Source organism: Carassius carassius, chromosome 35 (assembly GCF_963082965.1).
Source record: "Carassius carassius chromosome 35, fCarCar2.1, whole genome shotgun sequence".
In the NCBI taxonomy this organism is placed as follows: domain Eukaryota; kingdom Metazoa; phylum Chordata; class Actinopteri; order Cypriniformes; family Cyprinidae; genus Carassius; species Carassius carassius.
The window spans coordinates 28,214,983-28,238,747 of NC_081789.1; the positions used below are offsets into that span (position 1 = coordinate 28,214,983).

Consider the following 23,765-nt stretch of genomic DNA (forward strand, 5'->3'; position numbering starts at 1 on the left):
GAGAGAGAGAGACAGAGAGAGACCGAGAGAGAGAGAGAGAGAGAGAGAGACAGAGAGACAGAGAGACAGAGAGACAGAGAGAGAGAGAGAGACAGAGAGAGAGAGAGAGACAGAGAGACAGAGAGACAGAGAGAGAGAGAGAGGTGGATACTCAAATTGAAGAATTCTGTTGTTTCAGGTTTCTAGATTCTAGGTTTATGCTTATTATTGTCATATTATACATTTTGCATTCTGCTCTTTTCTATAGATTTCAGGTATTTTAGTTCATACAATCATACATTTATTTCAATCCCCTAATAAAAAAATAAAAAATAGAAACCATAACATAATTTGTAATGGTTTTACTGGTTACAATGAAATTGTATTGGTTTTAATGGAAACTGTAATGGTGCCTGTTGGTCTCTACTGGTAATTTATCGCCTTCTGTTGGTGGCTTTTGTTAAAACCATTAAATCCTAATGTAATATTTTCCATAAACTCACCACATGATACCATTATTTAAAGGTTTTAATGGATTAAAGTTGACGTAGTTTGTAGTGGTATTTGTAGTGGAAATAATTATAATTTCTGTGATGGTTTCTATTGTTTTTGTCAGCAGGGTCATGATGGGTTTTGTGATGTTATCTGGCATAAATGCAACAGAATTGCTGTAATATTGTGAGAGACTTTGTAGATTGTAGTTTTGATGGGCCTTTTTGGGATCAAATCCAGGGCTGTTTTTTATTTGATATATTATCACCAAATCTCAAACTCAGTCTAGGGGCTTCTAGGTGTTTTTCATCGGGAGCCAGGTGCAGTTAATTACTGATCCACCACAATTCAAACAAAAGACTGTATTCAAAGTGTTTAGCCCTTTATCAACAGATTTTAAAACATGTTGAATGTGAATGAAACCAGATGTTTCATCATCAAAGACAGGGTTGCTTATTGTATAAAATAATGGGAAAATATTAGCATAGCTTGACCACAGGGGAAATATAAAAAAATAATATCATGACCTACAGTATTTAACCATCTCTAACCTGCTATGAGCTCGCTGGTACATCTCAGAGATATCCCTGCATTAATTAAAAACTGAATCTGTTAGCATCTCATTTCTGCAAATGCCTACTACTTATATTTAACTTCATAATAAAATCACTACACTTCCTAATAGAAGGCTGCACTGTGAATCCGATTTACACAAACGAAATGGCTGTGTTATAGTGTCAGCTTAGTCTTTTACAGAATATATTAATGCATTTTATGTATTTGCTTTTACCAATGGAACTAGAACAGTGACTGAATTTTACCAATGTATTACCATGTCCACAATACTATTGGCAACGTCTTGAATGAACAGAGTCATGCTAACATGATTAAAAAAGATGTAACTGTAATGTATACTTTCATTTGTACCACTAATAGCTGTCCTTATCAATACTTATTTCTCTGAGTAAGTTTGTTTTGTTGGATTGGATTTGTTTTAGCATTGCATATATTTCTGAGTAAGAAAGTGTGTCTTTATTTGTTTCAGCCATGGCTGTTGCATGGCCAGTAAAATATGTTGCTGCATTATTCTGGCCTGAACCTTGGGGTGAGAATCAAGATGGGTTGAAGGGTAGTTATTTTACATGAAACAGGACCAATGAGAAGTATTCTCCAATGTTAATTGGATCTTCTTCTTGCCCTGAGGAGTTTTCTTAGAAACCTTACCTGGATGACACTGGGCATGCTTTTGTTTCAGTTTAAGATTCTGTGGAGATCTATCAAACATTTCATCACTGTGGCAGCCAGAGAAGGGCTCAAGGCTATTTGCCCTTAAAATGTGTATTTTGGCTCTATTTGTTGATTCACTGACACCTGAGCTGTTGAAATGAAATTGACAGTAGAAGTAAAATGTGTAAAATGGTGTTTTGTAGGGTGCATCAGTCCTTCACATCCTCTTACCATCCACAATCCTTTGCACACAATCCCATTTCACAGGAAAATGGCAGAAAAACAATTCAGCATCTGGCTCAAGCTCTTCACTAAATGCCAAAGAGCTGTCAGAAGAAAAGTTGAAAGCAATGGTACAGAAACCTGGTCAGTGCTTCAGGGACTTTGCTTATGGTTTCATAGCTCTTTGTGTGTGATGGAAGCAGAAGAAGTGTTTGGGAGTGCAAGACTGACTGGGAAAATACCAAAAATAAAGGCATCTTCAAAGGGAGGGTCACCATAGGATAGGCTTACTGCAGAAAGCCAGTACTCTGTAGAATATCACCTACAAAATTTGCTTGTTTGGACAATCAGAGGTTTGTGTTTAATAGAATATTTTTTGGCTAAATCGTAAGAATGTACTTGATACTTGAGTCAGTGCAGTCCATGGATGGATGTTTGGGGTCACTTAGAAATGTCACATTTTCCATGAAAACATACATCAAATAATTGTGTTTTTCAAACATTTCTATTACAAAAGACTCTTTCATCTGCAGATCTTTGAGATTCTAGTGATCAATTCTTCAAGCTAGTCTAACAAAATGTTATCCCATCTCCCACAAACAGTTGTCAGCTCTGCAAATTTCCATGGGAGACCAAATAAGTCTTTAAATTAAAAATTAAAATTGACACATCTCTTAAATCTTAAAATGGATTACTAGAATATGCAGTGATATTCTATTAATCATCAAGTTGAAGTCTATGGGCCCTATTTTACAATCTAAACCCAAAGTGTAAAGCGCACGGCGCAGGTGCACTCAGGCCGTGTCCATATCCACTTTTGCTATTTTAACGACGGAAAAACAGTCCGTGCGCCGGGGTGCATTTTTGGAATGGGTTGTCCCTATTCTCTTAATGAGTAATGGGCGTAACGTTCAATAAACCAATCAGAGTGTCATCTCCCATTCCCTTTAAAAACGAGATGCGCTCGTGCCATGAATTTGCCAATTTCATTCATCATTATAAGTAGTAATAGGCTGAATTGCAGATAGGTAGCCTGATTCTTATACATGCAATGACTATCCACCATTACATTTTTATATTTATGTAACCTACAGTACACAATAATATTCTTTTACACTGTAATCCTTTTGTTCTTAATATTTGGCGTGTTTGTGTGATGCATCCCTGTGTGTAATAAGCAAAGTCAACGCGCACTGTGGACCCGCCCAGAGGCGCATTTTCTACCAACGCGCTCTTTAAATAACAAAAAAAATTGCACCATTGACTTTAGACCAGGTTTGAGTTGGGTTAGGGTTGCAGTCTATTTAGAGCTCCTTAAAATAGCAATCATAGGGCCCTAACACTTCCATTCAGTAATGAAAGCCATTTAATCATAATTTGATATAGGCATAGTTACATGGAAGTCATGGAGTCTCAGGGTTGTGTTTGGTATGAAATGATGTGCCTTCTCTTCCAGTTTGATCCACAGATCCTCAAAAACATACTTAATCTTGACAAATTGTCATAGAAAGGTGTAATTTTCTAGTCATCATTTGGCCTCTTTTACAGTGAAATATAGTGTAGTGATAGGGCCGCACTTTATCCTAACAATTATGTTTTACGCATTTTACTTATGCTTATGCTTTGTTCATGCTTGCAGTGTGAAACAGGTGTTCCCTGGAATTGATTATTCAGATATAGCCATTGTGCAGGGGGATTTAACCAAATAATAGCCAGTGGAATAGTTATACGTGCATGAACATGTATCATCATTTTGTAATGCATCATTCTAATGTATCACATTTGTGATTGAAGTGACAGGTCTTAAGGGTATAAAAAGTTTGAAAAAGGGTATTAAAATGATACCTGCAGATGTGATTACATAAGTTGAAAGCCTGGATATAACCTTTTGAGGCTTGATAAAAGATGCACAGCCTTTTTATTTTCCATGCCAGAATAGATGTACTGTCTGACATAAAAGGCTGTATATGTTGCACAGCCTGCCATTTGCATGAGATCTCACCGGGCCTGTCATACAATCTCCAAAGCAAAAATAGCACCACCAGTCTATCCAATACATGTAACACCCTCAGCATAACCTCCTTTCTTCATCTCCAGTTGTTCTCTCACTTTTCTATTCACACCACCATTCCTCTTTCCGCTTCTCCTCCTCTGTTTCCTCCTGTGCAGGTGACCTCTATTCCCTTCTCTCTAAACTGCTGGGGGAGAAGGAGGATGTTGTCCACATGCATAAGTACAACTCTGCAGAGGCGGCCCAAGCCCAGAAACGTCTGATGGCAGAGATTGATAGCATAATGCCAAAAAAAGACCTAGGCTGGCCACGTTTAGGCTACAAAACAAAAGCGGATGCAATTCTGGTGAGGGACAGAGTGCACAAGTTTCACCAGTTAGAGTCCACTGTCAGCCCCTCGAGGAGCAGGACGGTACCCGCCAGACAGCCGACCACAGGGGAGGCTCAGAGGGACCAACAAGGTGGGTTTCGGCCTCATTTTTTTACCCCAACAAAAAGCAAAGACATATCAAGTATCTCTGTCAAGTGTTGTGTGGACACTGAGCTTTTAACACATAAGCCAACAAGTTTGTCTCCCTCATATCCATTTGTTTTCCATTTAAAGTCTGTTTTCCAGCCATCTCACTGCTACATGTATCATTCATGCTTTGGGTTGCAGAGAGTGTTTGCTTATTGTGTAATATTATAGCATGTGGTATTAATAATTCCCTCATGTGCAACTTGAGAATTCCTGTAGAATAGACTTCAAGATGCATTGAAAGCTTTTAAGTCAAGTCACCTTTATTTATATCAAGCTTTATACTATACAGATTGTGTCAATGCAGATTTACTGTGTCAAACAGAAAAAAACGTGTTCTGATAATGCAAAAGAAAACAGTCAGTTTAAAGTCAGTTCATGGTTGATCCCATTGACCAGCTCAGTTAAGCTTTCTTCAAATATTGTCTGTGCAATCAAGTCAACAATGTTGCCAGAAATTGTGTCCCCAACTAAGCAAGTCAAAGGCAACAGTGGCAAGAATCAAAACCTCATCTGCGACAGAAATAGAGAAAAACCCCTGCGAGCAAGATGACTCATTAAGATATTTGGTTTTGAAGAGAAAGATTGTCAGGAGTTCACAACACGTGTATACAGTTTATTTAGGAAATATTCTTATCCCTTCATTTTTTCACATTTTCATGTTTCAGCCCTATACTGAAATGAATCTTATTCAGAATCTTATCTCAGTAGACAGCGAGTTAGCATGTGTCTGGTTTTCTTCCACACATTGATTGATGAGACCGGAGAATCTGGTTTAGAATCTAGTTTAAAGTCCTTTAGGAGCTTTTTTGCATTTTGCCTTCTCTGCCCTAAAGCCCAGATCAGTGGAGTGTCGCAGTGTAGGTTGTCCTTATGCAGTTTCTCATATCTCCACACATGATCACTGGAGCTCAACCAGAATGACCATCAGGTTTTCTTACCAACTGCTCAGGATTGGTTGTACCAACTTACTCCTTTTACATTAAGAGTTATGGAGGCCACGTCAATGCAGCTGAGTTTCATCTGTGCACACCACAGTCCGTCTCTGAGGTCTGCAGGCAGTTCCTGTGACCTCATGGCTTGGGCTGTTTCTAAGTTGGAAAGGCTTCATCCTAGTAACACTGCATATTTCAGCAGTCACGTCAACAAGCGCCGTCGAAGGCCATCTCAGTTTGAAGCCTTTGTTTTACAACCTTCATCTGGCATATTTTAATGGCATATCTATAAATCCTTCTGTCCTTGAAACACCCACAATCCATTGTATATATTCCAATTCACGAAAAAGAAAAATGAGTCTGAGCTTGCCCTAAAGTGTTTTCAGAGATGAATTCATTGTTTTCTTGTGTTGTGTTGAGACCACAGATGGTTGTCTTTCACTGTATTGCTTTAATAAAAAGTCATAAAGTATATTTAAAAAAATTATATAAAGTTTTTTTTTTTTTTGCCTCAACATAATATTTTCAATGCATGACTAGACGAGGAAGGACACAGCTTTAATAGGATGCAGCTTTGAGAAGCACACCTGGGTTTTGCTCTGGGTTCAAGCTGTTAGACGTTATATAGACAGGTGTGTGCATTTTCAGATCCAGTCAATGTGTAGAATCAGTGGAGATGATCCAGAGAAATTGGATGTACTGTTTGTAAATTAAGAGTGTCATGGCGTTTATATGTCAGTGTGATATTTCTTATACATTTTCTGTTTCTGTTGGAATGGGCCAGAGAGTGAAGGAAATATATAATGCAAACAGTGTTTCATTTCATATGCATGTGTTTGGTGTTGTTCTTTAGTGAATGCACAGAATGAATGTACTGTAGATTGATAATCTTGCATTGATGTTGCATAGTTTGTCATTGCTCTTGCCCTCATTCATAAACAAGCCAAATACATTTCATGAATCAGTTTTATTTAGGATGTGTTGAATGTGTCTATAACTTCATGCTTTGGAGGCTATTATAATGAAAGAGTATCATTCATCAGAGCACATGTGCTGTCATTTGAATCTTATCTGAACCAGATATAATACCTGAACAACTTGATTTATTCACAGCGTATTGTGTCATTGACATCTTTGGCTGTGTTCAGAATGGAACACTAGCATTTTTTTTTAATACTTATGGTAAATGTTTGTCAGCAATTTTGCAGCAACTTTACTTTTTTTTTTGTAAAATAAATAAATAAATATTATATTTAAATCTCATTTTAAATGTATCCCAACCTTAAAGTGCATCTTGACATTAACACGTATTTTAATATGGATTAGTTCACCCAAACATTGAAATCTCATGTTCCGATCCAAACCCGTAAGAGTTTAGTTCATCTTCAAGAACAAATGAGGATACAAACTTCATAAGAAACTTTGACTCTTCTAAAAGTACATAAAGAGATCGTAGAATAATCCATGTGAATTGAGTAATGTTGTCCAAGTCTTCTGAAGAGACACGATTGTTTTATATGACAAATGATTTAATTTAGGCTTCTATTCACACATAATCATTGACAAACACACATACATTGAGCTCACCTAACTTGATAAACAGAAGTTTAATTCAAATTCAAATTAAGTTTCTACAAGATATTTAGTAGTAGTTTATCAGTCAGTTAATAAATTAAGGAAGTAATTAAATAGATGATCAAATTTATATAATTTGGTAGTTCTGTATGTTGTTTCAGGGTTGGCATCATCTTAGATCCTCTGAGGGGTTGAGACTGAAGACATTCAAGCATGTGTAAATCCTAGTTACCACGGGATGTCAATGGCCAAAGTGTCTTTAATCTAGATTTAAACAGAGAGAGTGTGTCTGAACCCCGGACATTATCAGGAAGGCTATTCCAGAGTCTGGGAGCTAAATGTGAAAAAGCTCTACCTCCTTTAGTGGACTTTGCTATCCTAGGAACTACCAAAAGTCCAGCGTTTTGTGACCTTAGGGTGCGTGATGGGTTGTAGCGTGGTAGAAGGCTAGTTAGGTATGCAGGAGCTAAACCATTTAGGGCCTTATAGGTAAGTAATGATAATTTGTAACTGATACGGAACTTAATAGGTAGCCAGTGCAGAGACTGTAAAATTGGGGTAATATGATCATATTTTCTTGACCTGGTAAGGACTCTAGCTGCTGCATTTTGGACGACCTGTCGCTTGTTTATTGACGAAGCAGGACAACCACCTAGAAGTGCATTACAATAGTCCAGTCTAGAGGTCATGAATGCATGAACTAGCTTTTCTGCATCAGAAACAGATAACATGTTTCGTAGCTTGGCAATGTTTCTAAGATGGAAGAATGCAGTTTTTGTAACATGGGAAATATGATTTACAAAAGACAAGTTGCTGTTTAATATAACACCCAGATGTTTGACTGTAGAGGAAATAACAGTACATCCGTCTAGTTGCAGATTGTAATCTACAAGATTCTGTGTACTGTTTTTTGGTCCAATAATTAATATCTCTGTCTTATCCGAATTAACTAGGAGAAAATTATTGTTAACACACTCTGTTAGCTTAGATCATTTAGAAGTTTCATCCTGTCTCTTTGAGATACATAGTTGAGTATCATCAGCATAACAGTGGAAACTAATCCCATATTTTCTAATAATATTACCAAGGGGCAACATGTATTAACATGTGTTAACCTGTGGTTTGTGTGTATGCAGGTGCTCATCTGGTGGAGGTGTCAGACTGGCCCGAGGCAGATCTGCAGCTGGGGCAGGTGTCTGGTTTGGCTCTCAACTCTAACGGTGACCTTATCATCTTCCACAGAGGAGATCACATATGGGGAATTAAGTACGTTATGGTTTATAAACCCACTCCATACTGTACATATAAGCATTCTCACCCAGAAGCTCTGAAAAAAATAATTTGTGCAGGTGATGAAGTTTGAAATGATTCACTGATGGAGAATTGAGCTCTATCTAGTCATCCAATGAACACTGACTTTGTGCTCATGAAGTTGTCATTGTCTAAATGTTGTCTAACTTAGTGTAATGTAGTTGAAATGGATAGTTCACTCAAAAAACTGTCATAATTTGTTTCAATCATTCAAACCCATAACACTTTTGTTCATCCTTGGAATACTAATGAAGATAATAGAAAGAGTAGAAGTAGAAAGAATTTCTTATAGGTTTGAAACAACATGAGGCTAAGGAAATCATGACAGGCTTTTATTTTTGGATGAACTGCTCCTCTAAATACACGATATGTTGTTATGGTCTAATGAAGTCATTTTCTGCTGCAGCTCCTTCATCAATGGCATCTATCAGCAGAAGGATCTGGGTTCCATCCAGCAGTCCACAATCACGGTGGTGGATCCAGTCAAAGGAAAAGTGCTCAAAACCTCAGGAAGAAATAAGTAAGTCCATCAGAGTGTTTTTGCACCATGTCTACAGTTCATGTTAGTGGAATTCCCCAATGCAATTTACAGACTGGAAATTTTCCATTTTTAATTAATGAAGCTGCATTTGCCCTCTAGAAAGATTATATTGAAAGTGTTTGAGTAGCAGTTTAGACAAGGTACTGCTGTTTGCTATGTTTCCTATCTTTGATTCATTGTGCTTGTTGTCAATGAAATGGTTGTTTGAACAGGTTCTATATGCCGCATGGAATAACTACTGACAAGGACGATAATTACTGGCTGACCGATGTAGCACTTCATCAGGTAAACACGCTCAAATCAAGAAACTCATGACTCTTTCTGCACTTGAGTGACTGTACTTACATTAATAGGGGAATAATCTCTAAAAGTGTATCGTATGGCTGTTTAAACTGGCCCAGCATTAACTCAAGCCCTCTTAATCTGCAAATACATAGCAGCTTGTTTTGGTAACACAACAGAAGTAGTGGCACTTTCAATATCTATCAAAATCGCAGTATCGTTCAGCTGTATTGTTAAAATTCTGCCTCAACTTTGGAAGAACTAATCATGATTTTAATCAGAGTTCCAGGAACAATGAGACTCCTGAAAAGGTGAATTGCAAATGAAATGTATCTGTGATAAACAGTACGATTAAAATAAACACATAATGGTCGAGCAAAAAAAAAATGCATACGGCTTCTACATCTATTTCTCCATATATAGGTGTTCAAACTGAGCAGCGATGGTCAAGATCGACAGCTTCTGGTCTTGGGAGAAGCCTTTGAACCAGGAAGTGACAAGAAACACTTCTGCCAGCCTACAGATGTGGCCGTGGACCCTGTTACTGGAAACATCTATGTCTCAGACGGCTACTGCAACTCCAGGATCCTCAAATTCTCACCAGAGGGCAAATATATCTCACACTGGGGAGCAGGTACACTTTGCATATTCAGTTTTTATCAGATATTGATACAATGATGAAATACTTACAATAAGAAATAATTTGATATCGCAGCTAGGTATGATACAGTTTGATTAGAATTGAATCAGTTTGGCAGATAAAACACTTGGTTGATGTTTCAGCACTGGTTGGATATTTAGTGACATATTTTGCTCTTTGCTGATGGCACAGGCTCCTCAGACAGAAAACGGCGTGTCCCGTTCTGGATCCCACATAGCCTGACCTTCCTGCCGGATAAACGGGAGCTGTGTGTGGCCGATCGAGAGAACGGACGTATTCAGTGCTTCATGGCAGATACTGGCGAGTTTGTGAAGGAGATCAAAAAAGAGCAGTTTGGAGGAGAAGTGTTTGCCATTGCATACTCGCCTGCCCAAGGTATGCATGAAGAGAGCAGGATAACATCTCTCTACTGAGCAGATCACTGTCAATTTATCGTATCATCATGTCATATCAATTTGAGTGTGGATATCATCCCCTACCTGTGATCACTTTGTCTAATGTTAGGTCACTCGGTAATAAAATGGATGAGGTTACACTTTGTGTCAAATGTGATTGTAGTTTGTGAATGTTTATTGACTTGGCCTTTGAATTATAATGTGAATACATGTTAAAAACATACTGATGTTTTGCTGACTGATGCAGAACGTGAATCAGGGCTAATGTTGACTCTTTCAGGTGGTCTCATGTATGCTGTAAATGGAGAGCCTCCGTATGGGCAGGCCGCCCCCCTTCAAGGCTTTGTTATCAATTATTCAACCAAAGAGATCCTGGATTCCTTCAGTCCAGACAAACAGGTGCTAATAACAGCTTTAACTCATGTCTACACACTCCTGCTGAGCACAACACAGCATTCACTCATAATGGTAGATGTGATAGCTGAGAGTTGTGTGTTAGTTGTATTGTAGAGTAAAGGCCCTGATCAGTGCTGCCCAGAAGTGCAAACCTGACTCCATTCGTCATTGACCTTACAAAGCACAGTGATTCATTATATGCAAATTTGTGTGTCTAGAGTGAACATGCATGCAAGATGTAAGTCTGATCCTGTACATGCATCCTGTACATAACTCGTTTCATGTGGAGCTCAAAGCAGTGCACGATGCTCATGCATCATGGAAACTTCAAAAAAAAAAAAGAAAGTAGAGATTGGTGATTAGCTGAAGGATGCATTCATGCAACATATTTGTGAAAAAAGCATTTTATTGGTAAATGGTTTGTAGAACAATTAGAGACAGTTTAAAGTAAAACTTGTCCATTATCATTATGTATCTATGAGTAAGTTGTTGGTCAGGGTTAGGGGCCTAGTGCATTCTCATTGTCATCAGACAGCACTCAGGATTCATGACATCTGATCTCATAAAGCTGCTGATTTGATAAAGAGTGATAATGCTGAGGATTTATTTTCATGCAAATAAACAAACAGCTTTAGATTTATAGGTTTCCCTGCTCTTTATGTCTTACATGTAACTCTGTAGTTAGCCTCAGCTTTTATCAAATGAGGGAAAACATATTACACATAAGGCAAAACCTTAGACAAGCAATATTAGCAACATTGTTTATTGTGGCAATGTCTTGTCATGGGCCTGTTTGCACATTCTCTTTCTTGTTTTCATTTGATATCTGAAGTCTTTTCCCTCTGTTTTTCACTTCAGGAATTTAAATTACCACACGACATTGTTGTTACAGAAGACGGGAGCGTCTTTGTTGGAGACGCAGCATCAGATTCTGTAATAAAGTTTGTTCTATCTGAAAGTAAGTATTGTTTGTTTAAAAAAATACTAATACATGAAAATACCAGTATAACAATTCAAATAAAAATATGAGAATGTGTTTATACAAAACTTTTATTTATGCAGTTTAATGCAGTTAAATTCTTATTTTGCTACACGTTGTTCACAATCAAAAGAAATCCAGAAAAATCCCAGAAACATATACATATATATATATATATATATATTTTTTTTTTACACAGTGTAGTTAACCATAGAAAATGCCAACTTTTAATTCCAAACTCTCCAAAGTCTACCGGAAAACTGGAAATATTGAGCTTGTTACAATAAAATTTTGTCAGTTATTATTTTTTTATTATAAATTTTTTCTTTTGCTCCTGTTCTTTCTGCCAAACTTCACATGATTGGTGAATCTAAGGAAAAAGTCACTTATTCTGTCATGCGTCTGCCATACTTGATCAGTGTTACTGCATGCCTGTAATTTCATTAGGGCTGGGTTTTAACTCAAATTTCACAATTCGATTAGTTTCTCATTCACAAGCTTTCTGTCACGGCAGGGATCCAATGAGGCACGGAGATAGAACCAATTGCGAGTAAGTCTTTTATTAAGGGCAATCCAAAAGGGTAAACAGTCAAGGCAGAGGTCGATACCAAACAAAACCAAACCAAACATAAACAAACAAGGACACAAGGCAAGAGCACGACAAGATGACGGACATGAATTAACAACGACTCCGTGACACATACTAAGACAGACCGGGTTATATACACAAAAGGATAATGGGGAAACAGGAGACAGGTGGGGAACAATCAATTAACTAAACAAGGAGGAAGGTGACCAAATAAGGAGACAGGAAGTGATAATATGATAAACACCGTGGGAACTGAGGACACCTAGTGGAACCCCAGGGAACACAACCCAGACACTGTGACAGTACCCCCCTTCTACGGAGTGGCTCCCAGACGCTCCAAGACAGACACAAAACAGAGACCAGGAGGGAGGCGGACAGGTGGAGGCTCAGGGGGAGGGACGGAGGGCCAGAAAAGAAAAACATGGGGAACAGGCACCAGAATGTAAACACAACACAGAAAGCCCAGGAGGGAGGAGGACAGGAGGAGGTTCAGGGGGAGGGACGGAGGGCCAGACTAACAGAAGGAACAGGGACAGACATTAACACAAAAACCAAAGGAAAAAACAACATGAAGCCCCCCAGGGCGGAGCAGAAGACCACCACACCCTTGTGGTCAAGGCCAGAGCCCTCTAGGGCGGAGCGGAAGACCACCACCACTGTGTAGTCAGGGCAAGCGCCCCCCAGGGCGGAGCGGAAGACCACCATGTCCGTGTGGTCAGAGCGGAAGCCCCCCAGGGCGGAGCAGAAGACCACCATGTCCGTGTGGTCAGAGCGGAAGCCCCCCAGGGCGGAGCAGAAGACCACCACAACCTTGTGGTCGAGGCCAGAGTTCCCCAGGGCGGAGCAGAAGACCACCACCACCATGTGGTCAGGGCGGAAGGCCCCCAGGACGGAGCAGAAGCCCACCACTTCCGTGCGGCCGGATCAATGGGAGGACGAGACTCTGGTAATTCCATGGTGTCTCTACTGGACTCCAGAAGATCGGTGCTGGCCTGACACTGCTCATGAAGATCATTGGTGACTTGCATTTGCTCATGAAGATCAATGGTGACTTGCCTTTGTTCATGAAGATCAGAGGTGACTTCCCTTTGTTCATGAAGATCAGAGGTGACTTGACTCAGTCCTTGAAGATCACCGGTGACTTGACTCAGTCCTTGAAGATCACCGGTGACTTGACTCAGTCCTTGAAGATCACCGGTGACTTGACTCGGCTCTGAAAGGTCAAAGGTGACTTGACACGACTCTGAAAGGTCAACGGTGACTAGCCCTGACTCTGGAGCATCAGCGGTGACTAGACTTGACTCTGGAGGGTCATCTGGAACCCGACTCGACTCTGGAGGGTCATCAATGACTAGCCCTGACTCTGGAAGGTCATCGGTGACTAGCCCTGGCTCTGGAAGGTCATCGGTGACTAGCCCTGGCTCTGGAAGGTCATCGGTGACTAGCCCTGGCTCTGGAAGGTCATCGGTGACTAGCCCTGACTCTGGAGGGTCATCGGTGACTAGCCCTGACTCTGGAAGGTCACCGGTGATAAGCCCTGACTCTGGAAGGTCATCGGTGATAAGCCCTAACTCTGGAGAGTTCCCTGGCACCTGACTCGACTCTGGAGGATCAGCGGTGACTAGCCCTGACTCTGGAGGATCAGCGGTGACTAGCCCTGACTCTGGAGGATCAGCGGTGACTGGCACCTGACTCGACTCCGGAGGGTCCACTGGCACCTGACTCGACTCCGGAGGGTCCACTGGCACCTGACTCGACTCCGTAGGGTCCACTGGCACCTGACTCGACTCCGGAGGGTCCACTGGCACCTGACTCGACTCCGGAGGGTCCACTGGCACCTGACTCGACTCCGGAGGGTCCACTGGCACCTGACTCGACTCCGGAGGGTCCACTGGCACCTGACTCGACTCCGGAGGGTCCACGGGCACCTGACTCGACTCCGGAGGGTCCACGGGCACCTGACTCGACTCCGGAGGGTCCACGGGCACCTGACTCGACTCCGGAGGGTCCACGGGCACCTGACTCGACTCCGGAGGGTCCACGGGCACCTGACTCGACTCCGGAGGGTCCACGGGCACCTGACTCGACTCCGGAGGGTCCACGGGCACCTGACTCGACTCCGGAGGGTCCACTGGCACCTGACTCGACTCCGGAGGGGTCTCAGGTCACATCTTGGGCTGTGGCACTGAACCGTTGGCCAAAGTGGGCATTGGCGCTGGGCTGGCGGCCATCTTGTACTGTGGCGCTGGACTGGTGGCCAATTTGGGCATTGGCACTGGGTTGGCGGCCATCTTGGGCTGTGGCGCTGGAACGGTGGCCAATTTGGGCATTGGCGCTGGGTTAGCGGCCATCTTGTGCTGTGGCGCTTGGCTGGTGGCCATCCTGGGCAGTGATGCTGGACTGGCGGCCATCTTGGATGGTGGCGCTTGGCTGGTAGCCATCCTGGGCAGTGGTGCTGGACTGGCGGCCATCTTGGGTTGTGGCGCTGGAACGGTGGCCAATTTGGACATTGGCGCTGGGATAGCGGCCATCTTGTGCTGTGGCGCTTGGCTGGTTGCCATCCTGGGCAGTAGTGCTGGGCTGACGACCACCCCGCCGGAAGAGACAGAAGTGGCTGGGGCATCCCACCGAAGCCGATGCTGCAGGTAGCGCACGAATTCCCAGAATTCCAGTGTCTCTAACTGCGCCATCTCCTCCTGAGACACTGGATCATCCAGCCCGCCATTGAAATAGTCCTTGAGGGCCGCATCAGTGTAGCCCATGCCCTCGGCCAGGGACCAGAACACCTGAGCCAGGGCACCCACTTCATTTCCCTCTTGGTGGAGGGCGATCAACCGAAGATACTTGGCTCGCCGCTCTGCCATCTTGGCTGGGGAACGGAAAGACGACATACCGCTGGTTCCTAGAATGACGGAGTCGTTCTGTCACGGCAGGGATCCAATGAGGCACGGAGATAGAACCAATTGCGAGTAAGTCTTTTATTAAGGGCAATCCAAAAGGGTAAACAGTCAAGGCAGAGGTCGATACCAAACAAAACCAAACCAAACATAAACAAACAAGGACACAAGGCAAGAGCACGACAAGATGACGGACATGAATTAACAACGACTCCGTGACACATACTAAGACAGACCGGGTTATATACACAAAAGGATAATGGGGAAACAGGAGACAGGTGGGGAACAATCAATTAACTAAACAAGGAGGAAGGTGACCAAATAAGGAGACAGGAAGTGATAATATGATAAACACCGTGGGAACTGAGGACACCTAGTGGAACCCCAGGGAACACAACCCAGACACTGTGACACTTTCAATTTGGATTCGATTACCAATTCGATTCAATTCAGTATCGATCATTTTGGATCTATATAAGGTACAGTACTTGTCGAATTTTCTCAAAGAAAAAACCGTCTCAACTAATGCTGTAAAATATACATGAGATTCATTTGGTACTACATTACTATAATTTGAAGGTTAAAATTTACTGATTTCTAAACTATAGTGTACAACTGTTAAAAATACACAATTAAGTTTTTAAAAGTTACAATTACATAATATTTCTATTCTATTCTTTTTTTTTAATATAAAAATGTAAATGGTAGTTGTCATAAAGAATTGAGGGATTTATTCAAACAAAAATAGATCGAAAAAAGATCGGTAAAAATTATAATGAATATATGCATATTGTTTAGCATAAAACGCCCTATATAAAGTTAATTGTTCTGGCTGACTAATGAGTTCATTATGGTCACCAAACATGTTTGAAAAAAAATACATGAGGTACATGTGGCATTACGTGACATTGTTTACAAGCTGTAAATTTAGGTCTTTGCACAGCTGAAACACTGATTGAGCGCTTACAAGAGACAGGATACAGACTGTAAAGTTGTACTCTCTCTTTTACCTTACCTTCAGATGTTTAGTCATGTTTATTTTGTGCTGAAACTTGTATTAGTGTGAAAGAGATGATCAGTTCACCTGTGCTTCACGCTGTAGCGTCTGTTGAACTGAGATGAACTACAGCCATCTGTCATTCCACATTAAACAGCCCCAAAATGACATTTATTGTTTGAATACTGCAATACAATTGACATAAATTGAAACCTGAGACTTTGTTTCATATTAAAAGCACCAAAGCACAATGCCTAATGCGATTTATTGGATGGGAAGTGCCCTTCAGGGTTCCGTCCATTAACTAAAACCAGGCTACACTGATTCATTCTTGGGATTTGAGAATTTATATCGTTCCCGTAAAAAAGATAATCGATTAATATGGAAATATCGAGATTTTCTACCCAGCCCTGAATTTCATCCTATGATTTTGTCTATTCTAACAACAAAAATTGAAACCTAAGAATTGTTATTCTCACTGCAGAGGCAGAACATCGCTCTGTTAAAAAAGGAGGAATCGAGGTCCAAGAAATTGAAGGTAGGTTGTTTGGATTGTGTTTTCTCAAGCTTCATTGGCCCAGTCACACATGGAGAGTGTTCACAAACTCTACCAGGATCCCAATAAATAATTTGCTTCCTTATCATTCTTTTGAGTCAGTGAATTGGTCGAACGAGTTTGCAAAATTGCCTGAATTGTCTTGCGATTCGGGGGTCCTCAGGGACAGGTTTGGAAACCCTTGCTCTAAATTACACACCAATAGGTGGCAGTATAGAGCTGAATATAACTGATGGGGTGTTGTATACTGTACAGTATATCCACCTTACTGTACGGTTTGGGACAGAATTAGGAGGTCCTTTGTTACATTATGTTGTCCAACGCTAGACTCACAACACATTGTGCTTTAAAATATCAAATAATCATTGTAAACAAAAACTACTTTTCTTATGTTTTGTTATGTTGTTAAGTCGTGATCACAAGAAAACAAGAAAGAAAAATTCATGGCCTCTTAGGACTTCTACAGTTGAAACATTTCAAATGTATGCTCAACTCAATTAAAAGCTACATCTTTGGAACTGCCTGTCCTTCAAGACTTGAAAAAGAAAACATTATTTGGTGTAATGAAATGTTTTTAGGCAGTTTAAGTAAAAAAAAACAGTATTTTCCACATACTGTATATTATTGTTGCTCCTCTATGCCCCACCTTTCTGAAACATGTTGTTTTTTACAAAGCTCATCGTTCTGAAAAGCGAGGTGTGCTCTGATTGGCCAGCTATCCAGTGCGTTCTGATTGGCCGAATACCTCCAGCGTGGGATGGAAATGTGACGCCCCTTAACATATTGTGATGCCGTGTGTCCCGGCACGATGAGACAAAGCCAATAAAACTCATTACAAACGAATCATTTGTTGCATCCTGTGGGGACATAATTACTGATAATAATGACTCATATTGTGTTTTTACGAGTTGTGTTGCATATCGTGCTGCGTAAACATAAACCCATGTCTGAATTTGTGATCGGAGAAACAACAAACAACAAGCGCTACTATACTCTGCTCAAAACTGGCATTTGAATCATCAGTGGCAAATCCTTTAAATATGAAAACATACTTACAGACTTTGAGACAGAAATGGCCCCACTTTATAGAAACAGATACCGGCATTGTAGGCTACTTGTTCAGGAAACATATGGAATTATTTTATACTTTTCTGCTGTTTTTTTTTTTTTTTTTTTGCAGGTTTAAAACTTTTTTTTGCGAGTTGAAAAGAACAAGTCAACTTAATTATTCTCTCCTCATGGTCTTCCATCAAAATACGTAACATTAGCTAAGCCCGTTGTAGATCTGATTAGCCAACAGTATAGCTAGCTGCCAGAGCCCCCAATAGTGAAGCGTCAGATCAATATTTTCAGAGATTATAGATTATTAAAGCTCCAGTGAAGTAAGGTGAGTAAAGCACATTAAATCACTATCCCATTTGGCTATCCCAGTTATGATTCATAAATTATGAACGTATGCACACTCTCAAGTCTATTTACGGCACCCAACAGCTGTAAATTGCCATTTAAAGTTTTCTAAAATACACAGATTTGGGACTGAAGCCTGTACATTCTGACGTCACCATATATTCTACAAGACTGTGTATTGTGCATTTTAATAACAGGTTTGTTTTGTACTATCTTTAAGACCTTTGCACTGACAACTGCTAAACTTATCACTTCAAAAGTAACGATTGATATTCAGGACTTTTCAGCCTGTACCACTGCAGCCTTGTAGAGACTTTCTTTTAATGAACTAACTTCCACATTTCAATATGCCCCTGACCTCTAAGGGGAGTTTTTATTTGTGAATACTATTTGTGAGCAGCCTAGACTTCTATCGGTACAACATCACATTTGTCTTTTCTGTTTGCAGGAAGAAGATCTGGTGTTGATAGAGGCTGATTCTTCAAGGCAAAACCTTAGACCTGATGCAACATCATCCAATGTTGCAATCACTCTCAGGAGGTACACGAGCAAAAGCTAAACATTGTCTATTATACATTCCTGTTACAAAATAAGCCCCGCATACATTTTTGTCTTTAATGTGTAAAGTATGCACAGTGACATTTCAATTGTCAGAAGTAGAACTGCCATGCCAGCTTTTGTGGAGAAAGATAATGGTAATAGTGACTCACATTAAAGCTTAAAAAACAACAAACAAAAAAAGAAACGCTTAAAAAACATCTAAAAAGGATCTCTTAAGAATGGAGTAATAACGCTGAACATTTTGCTTTATTGTTTTTAGTTTTATATACATATAATTGCATTTATTTATTTTTACAAGCTCTCCAAGGAAGGTGATTTTCAAGGGATTGGTACAGCTTCCACAGCTTTTTGACGTTTCAGAACTTCAGACGTATTATCTCCTGACATATTTCAGATGTCAGGTGTTTATCTGTGCTGCGGCATGTCGAATCACATTCTTCTCACTGTAAAAATAAATAAATACAATTATATATATGTATATAAAAACAATAAAGCAAAATTTTCAGCATCATTACTCCAGTCACAAGTGTCACAATATAACGATACGCTTATTCTTTTGCTCAACGAAGATTATTATACATTTTATTTATACAATTTTTTCAAGATTCTTTGATGAATATTAAGTTCAAACAAACACCCTTTTTCTGTAATGGAAAGATTTTGTAATAATATACAGTACTGTTCAAAAGTTTGGGGACAGTAAGACATTAAAAAAAAAAAGGAATTAAGAAATACTTTTATTCAGCGAGGATGCATTAAATTGATCAAAAATGACAGTAACGAAACTTATACTCTTATAAAACATTTTTACATGTCAGATAAATTTCTATTCATCAAAGAATCCCCAATTATTTTTTTTCAACATTGACAATTATTACAGTTTTTAAGCAAATCAGCATATTAGACTGATTTCTGAAGGATCATGTGAAACTGAAGATTGGAGTAATGATGCTTAAAATTCAGCTTTGATCACAGCAATAAATTACATTTTTTACATGTATTCAAATAGAAAAGAGTTATGGTAATATTTTTTGCAATTATTCAGTTTTTACTGTATATTTGATCAAATTAATGCAGCTTTGATATGCAAAAGAGACTTATATAAAATAAAAAAACAGTTTAAAAAATGTAATGTTTCCAAACTACTTTGTGTTTGTACGTATGTACAGTATAAATACATTTCGTTTGATCTTTTTATGACCTTTGCAATGTACTGTTTTGAACCAAATTTAATGAACATAGTCAGGTAGGTTACCATGAGAAATATGATCCAAAGATTTGATCCAGAGCATCTTTTATTTGTTTTTTAAGCTTTAATGTGAGTCACTATTACCATTATCTTTCTCCACAAAAGCTGGCATGGCAGTTCTACTTCTGACAATTGAAATGTCACTGTGCATACTTTACACATTAAAGACAAAAATGTATGCGGGGCTTATTTTGTAACAGGAATGTATAATAGACAATGTTTAGCTTTTGCTCGTGTACCTCCTGAGAGTGATTGCAACATTGGATGATGTTGCATCAGGTCTAAGGTTTTGCCTTGAAGAATCAGCCTCTATCAACACCAGATCTTCTTCCTGCAAACAGAAAAGACAAATGTGATGTTGTACCGATAGAAGTCTAGGCTGCTCACAAATAGTATTCACAAATAAAAACTCCCCTTAGAGGTCAGGGGCATATTGAAATGTGGAAGTTAGTTCTGGTTGACAAGTCCTGAATATCAATCGTTACTTTTGAAGTGATAAGTTTCGCAGTTGTCATTGCACAGGTCTTAAAGAGCAAGGGTTTCCAAACCTGTCCCTGAGGACCCCCGAATCGCAAGACAATTCAGGCAATTTTGCAAACTCGTTCGACCAGTACAAAACAAACCTGTTATTAAAATGCACAATACATAGTCTTGTAGAATATATGGTGACGTCAGAATGTACAGGCTTCAATCCCAAATCGTTGTATTTTAGAAAACTTTAAATGGCAATCTACAGCTGTTGGGTGCCGTGAATAGACTTGAGAGTGTGCATATGTTCATAATTTATGAATCATAACCCGCCAAATGGGGTAGTGATTTAATGTGCTTTACTCCCCTTACTTCACTGGACCTTTAATAATCTATAATCTCTGAAAATATTGGTCTGACGCTTCACTATTGGGCGCTCTGGCAGCTAGCTATACTGTTGGCTAATCAGATCTACAACGGGCTTAGCTAATGTTACGTATTTTGATGGTAGACCATGAGGAGAGAATAATTAAGTTGACTTGTTAAGATGTTAAGTTAGTTATCTTACCCAGTAAACAACCTGTTTCTCTCCTTTATACAACCTCGCTCGCTCTTCTGTCAGACTGATTCTGGGAAACGTAGTGGGTGTGGTCAACCTGTGACTTCAATCGAGAGTGACCAATAGAAAAGGCCTTTCATCCTGGTGGGTAGAGACCGCCCACTGAGACACAGCTTACAAAAGTTGCAAAAAAAAGTTTAGATAAAGACGGCAGAAAAAAGAGCCACAATTGTGGTTTCGTGATAAAAAAGTTTTAAGTGCACAAACTAAAAATGTTTTTTTAAAGAGCCTGGACAAGTCTTAACTTTTCTAAAGAATATCTCTTTTGGATTTGACACTTTAGTCTTTGCAACTTTACAAATCTTCTTTATGCACCAAGAGTTTGTAACACTCCAAAGAGAAAGGAAAAATTTAAATCGCATCATATGACCCCTTTAAGACATAAGTATTTTTAGTGTTCCTGTAGCTGCTCAAGTGGTAGAGCATTGCTTACCAAGCGCGGGGTTCGAATACCTGGGAACACATGTTAGCCTGAATGCAATGTAAGTCGCTTTGCTAAATGCATAAATTGAATTGCATTTTTAACCGTTTCTTATCTGATTCCCTCTTTCTTTTAGAAACAGAAGCGTTTGTGCAGGCCAATCTGAAGCCGTTCGCCAAGCTCCCGCCTCGGCATCCAGTAGATGCAGTGCAGAAGATGCAGGAGCCGTCACAGAAGCAGCCTCCTCAGCCGCTGGTGGCTCCTGAAGAGAAGAAGACGCTCAAGAGCGTGGCCAGTCAGAGCACTCAGGGCGTGTCCACCGCCATCATCACCTCTCTACTGCTCGTCCCACTGGTGCTCGTCATCGCCATCGGTGTCTGTCTCCGCTGGAAGAGGGGCCGCATGGACAGGGGTAACGGTCTCACAGTCATGTTAATTAACTCCATGTGCTGTTGTGTGTGGGATTGATTGTGATGGATTTCTGCTTTTAAGATGATTGCCAGGTGAAGTCAGAGCCTTCAGGATCAGCAGGAGGAATCCTGGGTAAAATCAGAGGTAAGAGAGAGATCCTCAGGACAGAGACCTACTATAACGCCCAGCTTCCCATGCATTAGTAACTTTTTCTTTTGACCTGTTCCTGGAGCATTTAAACACAACCTTCTGTGGTGTAACCGTACAACTACATTCAAATTTGATTATTTTCGTACAACTGCAGAAAACTTTTATTATCAGTATTGTTCACCCGGCGTTGAGAGTAAGACTCTTTCTCACACTCAGGCAAAGCTGCAGGAAGCTTGAACCTGGGGAATTTCTTTGCCTCCCACAAAGGTTACACCCGGCAGGGCTTCGACAGACTCAGCACCGAGGGAAGTGACCTGGAGAAAGATGAAGAGGACGGCACCGACTCTGAGAACGAGGAGTACTCCGCTCCGCCTGTCCCCGGACCCTCGTCCTAAAGAGCCCACGCTTGATGGTCTTTCTGCTAGCGCTGTCAGGATGTAATTTAATCACCTCTGTATTCGTTTGTATCAGCTGCTGAAACATTTTATCTGGTGTGAAAATGTTCTCTGAGACCTATGACTGACATTTTAATTGATGATTTTAAGGGACCACGTGGAGATTCAGAGCACTGGTCATTTTGATGATAGACTTCTCATTATTATTTTTAACAGGAGGGTAAAGGTAGATTATTTATTTAGTTTTAATGATGAACAGCTGTTCAATCTCTTCCAGTAATTTAGCAGTGCAATTAATATATTATTGATCCAGGCATTTTGTGTCCTAACATTTCTGTATGTCTGTGCCTTCATGTATTTCGCCTTCTGCAGCACCTACAGTATATATTACTACAGATGTGCCACATATTGAAGAGCTGCTACTGTCACCTGTGATTCGAGTTGTTGTTTTTTTGCATCTGATAAAAAAGAAAAAAAAAAGATTACAAATTTAAGGCTGTATTTACTACATTTTCAAAGCTACTGCGATGTGTCTGATATTTGTTGTGAAACTGAGGTTTTATTGCAAGAAAACTATTTTCAGTAACAATGTTATTTGTGTAATAAAGTGTCTGCAAAGCATCACCTCTTTTTACCAGTTGTATGAAGAATCTTAAATGTATGTTGAGAATTAATTTCAGAAAACACTACACTACTAATCAGGGGAAACATTATTTTGATGTTGGGGAAAATGTAAGAAGTAAATGCAGTATTATAGTCCTACATTTACTTAATTAAAGACAGTGTCATAATAGATTCCTTTATTTCTTTAGCCCACAGGTTATCATGAATGATGATATCTGAAATCAGAAGTATTAAATAATGACTCCATGAATTACAACTATACAAGGCCTAACTTTAACATTAAAATAAATTTTGAAAAAGGTTTTTCACTGCAAATCTATAAGGTGTCCAAAAATGCCCTGCCTTTTATATAAAAGGCTAGTATAAGCTTTTATTATTATTATGTTAGGTAAAAGGGCCAGATTAAATCTGATTTATTAATTTATTATTATTTTTATTTTTGTGTGTGTGTGTCAAGTCAAGTCAAGTCACCTTTATTTATATAGCGCTTTAAACAAAATACATTGCGTCAAAGCAACTGAACTATAATCATTAGGAAAACAGTGTGTCAATTATGCAAAATGATTTTTAAAGGCAGTTCATCATTGAATTCAGTGATGTCATCGCTGTTCAGTTTAAATAGTGTCTGTGCATTTATTTGCAATCAAGTCAACGATATCGCTGTAGATGAAGTGTCCCCAACTAAGCAAGCCAGAGGCGACAGCGGCAAGTAACCGAAACTCCATCGGTGACAGAATGGAGAAAAAAACCTTGGGAGAAACCAGGCTCAGTTGTGTGTGTGTGTGTGTGTGTGTGTGTGTCTGTGTGTGTGTGTATTTTCTATACAGATTCAGGCAGGAAAAAATTCTAGGGAACTGATTTAAATATATGGTGAAATATGCTCTCAAAATGGCAGTGG

General features: G+C 39.8%; 1 protein-coding gene and 1 long non-coding RNA gene across 2 annotated transcripts; one reads left to right on the forward strand and one right to left on the reverse strand.

Moving 5' to 3' along the window:
* Window positions 1–1,503: 1,503 nt before the first annotated feature.
* On the forward strand, window positions 1,504–22,867 carry LOC132116477 (peptidylglycine alpha-amidating monooxygenase-like). Its single transcript, XM_059525337.1, has 13 exons — window positions 1,504–1,576; window positions 4,090–4,392; window positions 8,095–8,224; window positions 8,676–8,789; window positions 9,023–9,095; window positions 9,516–9,726; window positions 9,925–10,128; window positions 10,429–10,547; window positions 11,403–11,502; window positions 16,491–16,544; window positions 21,424–21,699; window positions 21,780–21,842; window positions 22,065–22,867. Exons 1-13 carry the CDS (start codon window positions 1,519–1,521, stop codon window positions 22,241–22,243), a joined length of 1,884 nt encoding a protein of 627 aa, XP_059381320.1. The 5' UTR covers window positions 1,504–1,518; the 3' UTR covers window positions 22,244–22,867.
* Window positions 18,928–21,051, reverse strand: LOC132116478 (uncharacterized). Its single transcript, XR_009425641.1, has 3 exons — window positions 20,816–21,051; window positions 20,019–20,110; window positions 18,928–18,973 (listed from the first exon to the last, which is right to left on the reverse strand). It is a non-coding gene; the product is annotated as an uncharacterized LOC132116478 (long non-coding RNA).
* Window positions 22,868–23,765: the final 898 nt, after the last annotated feature.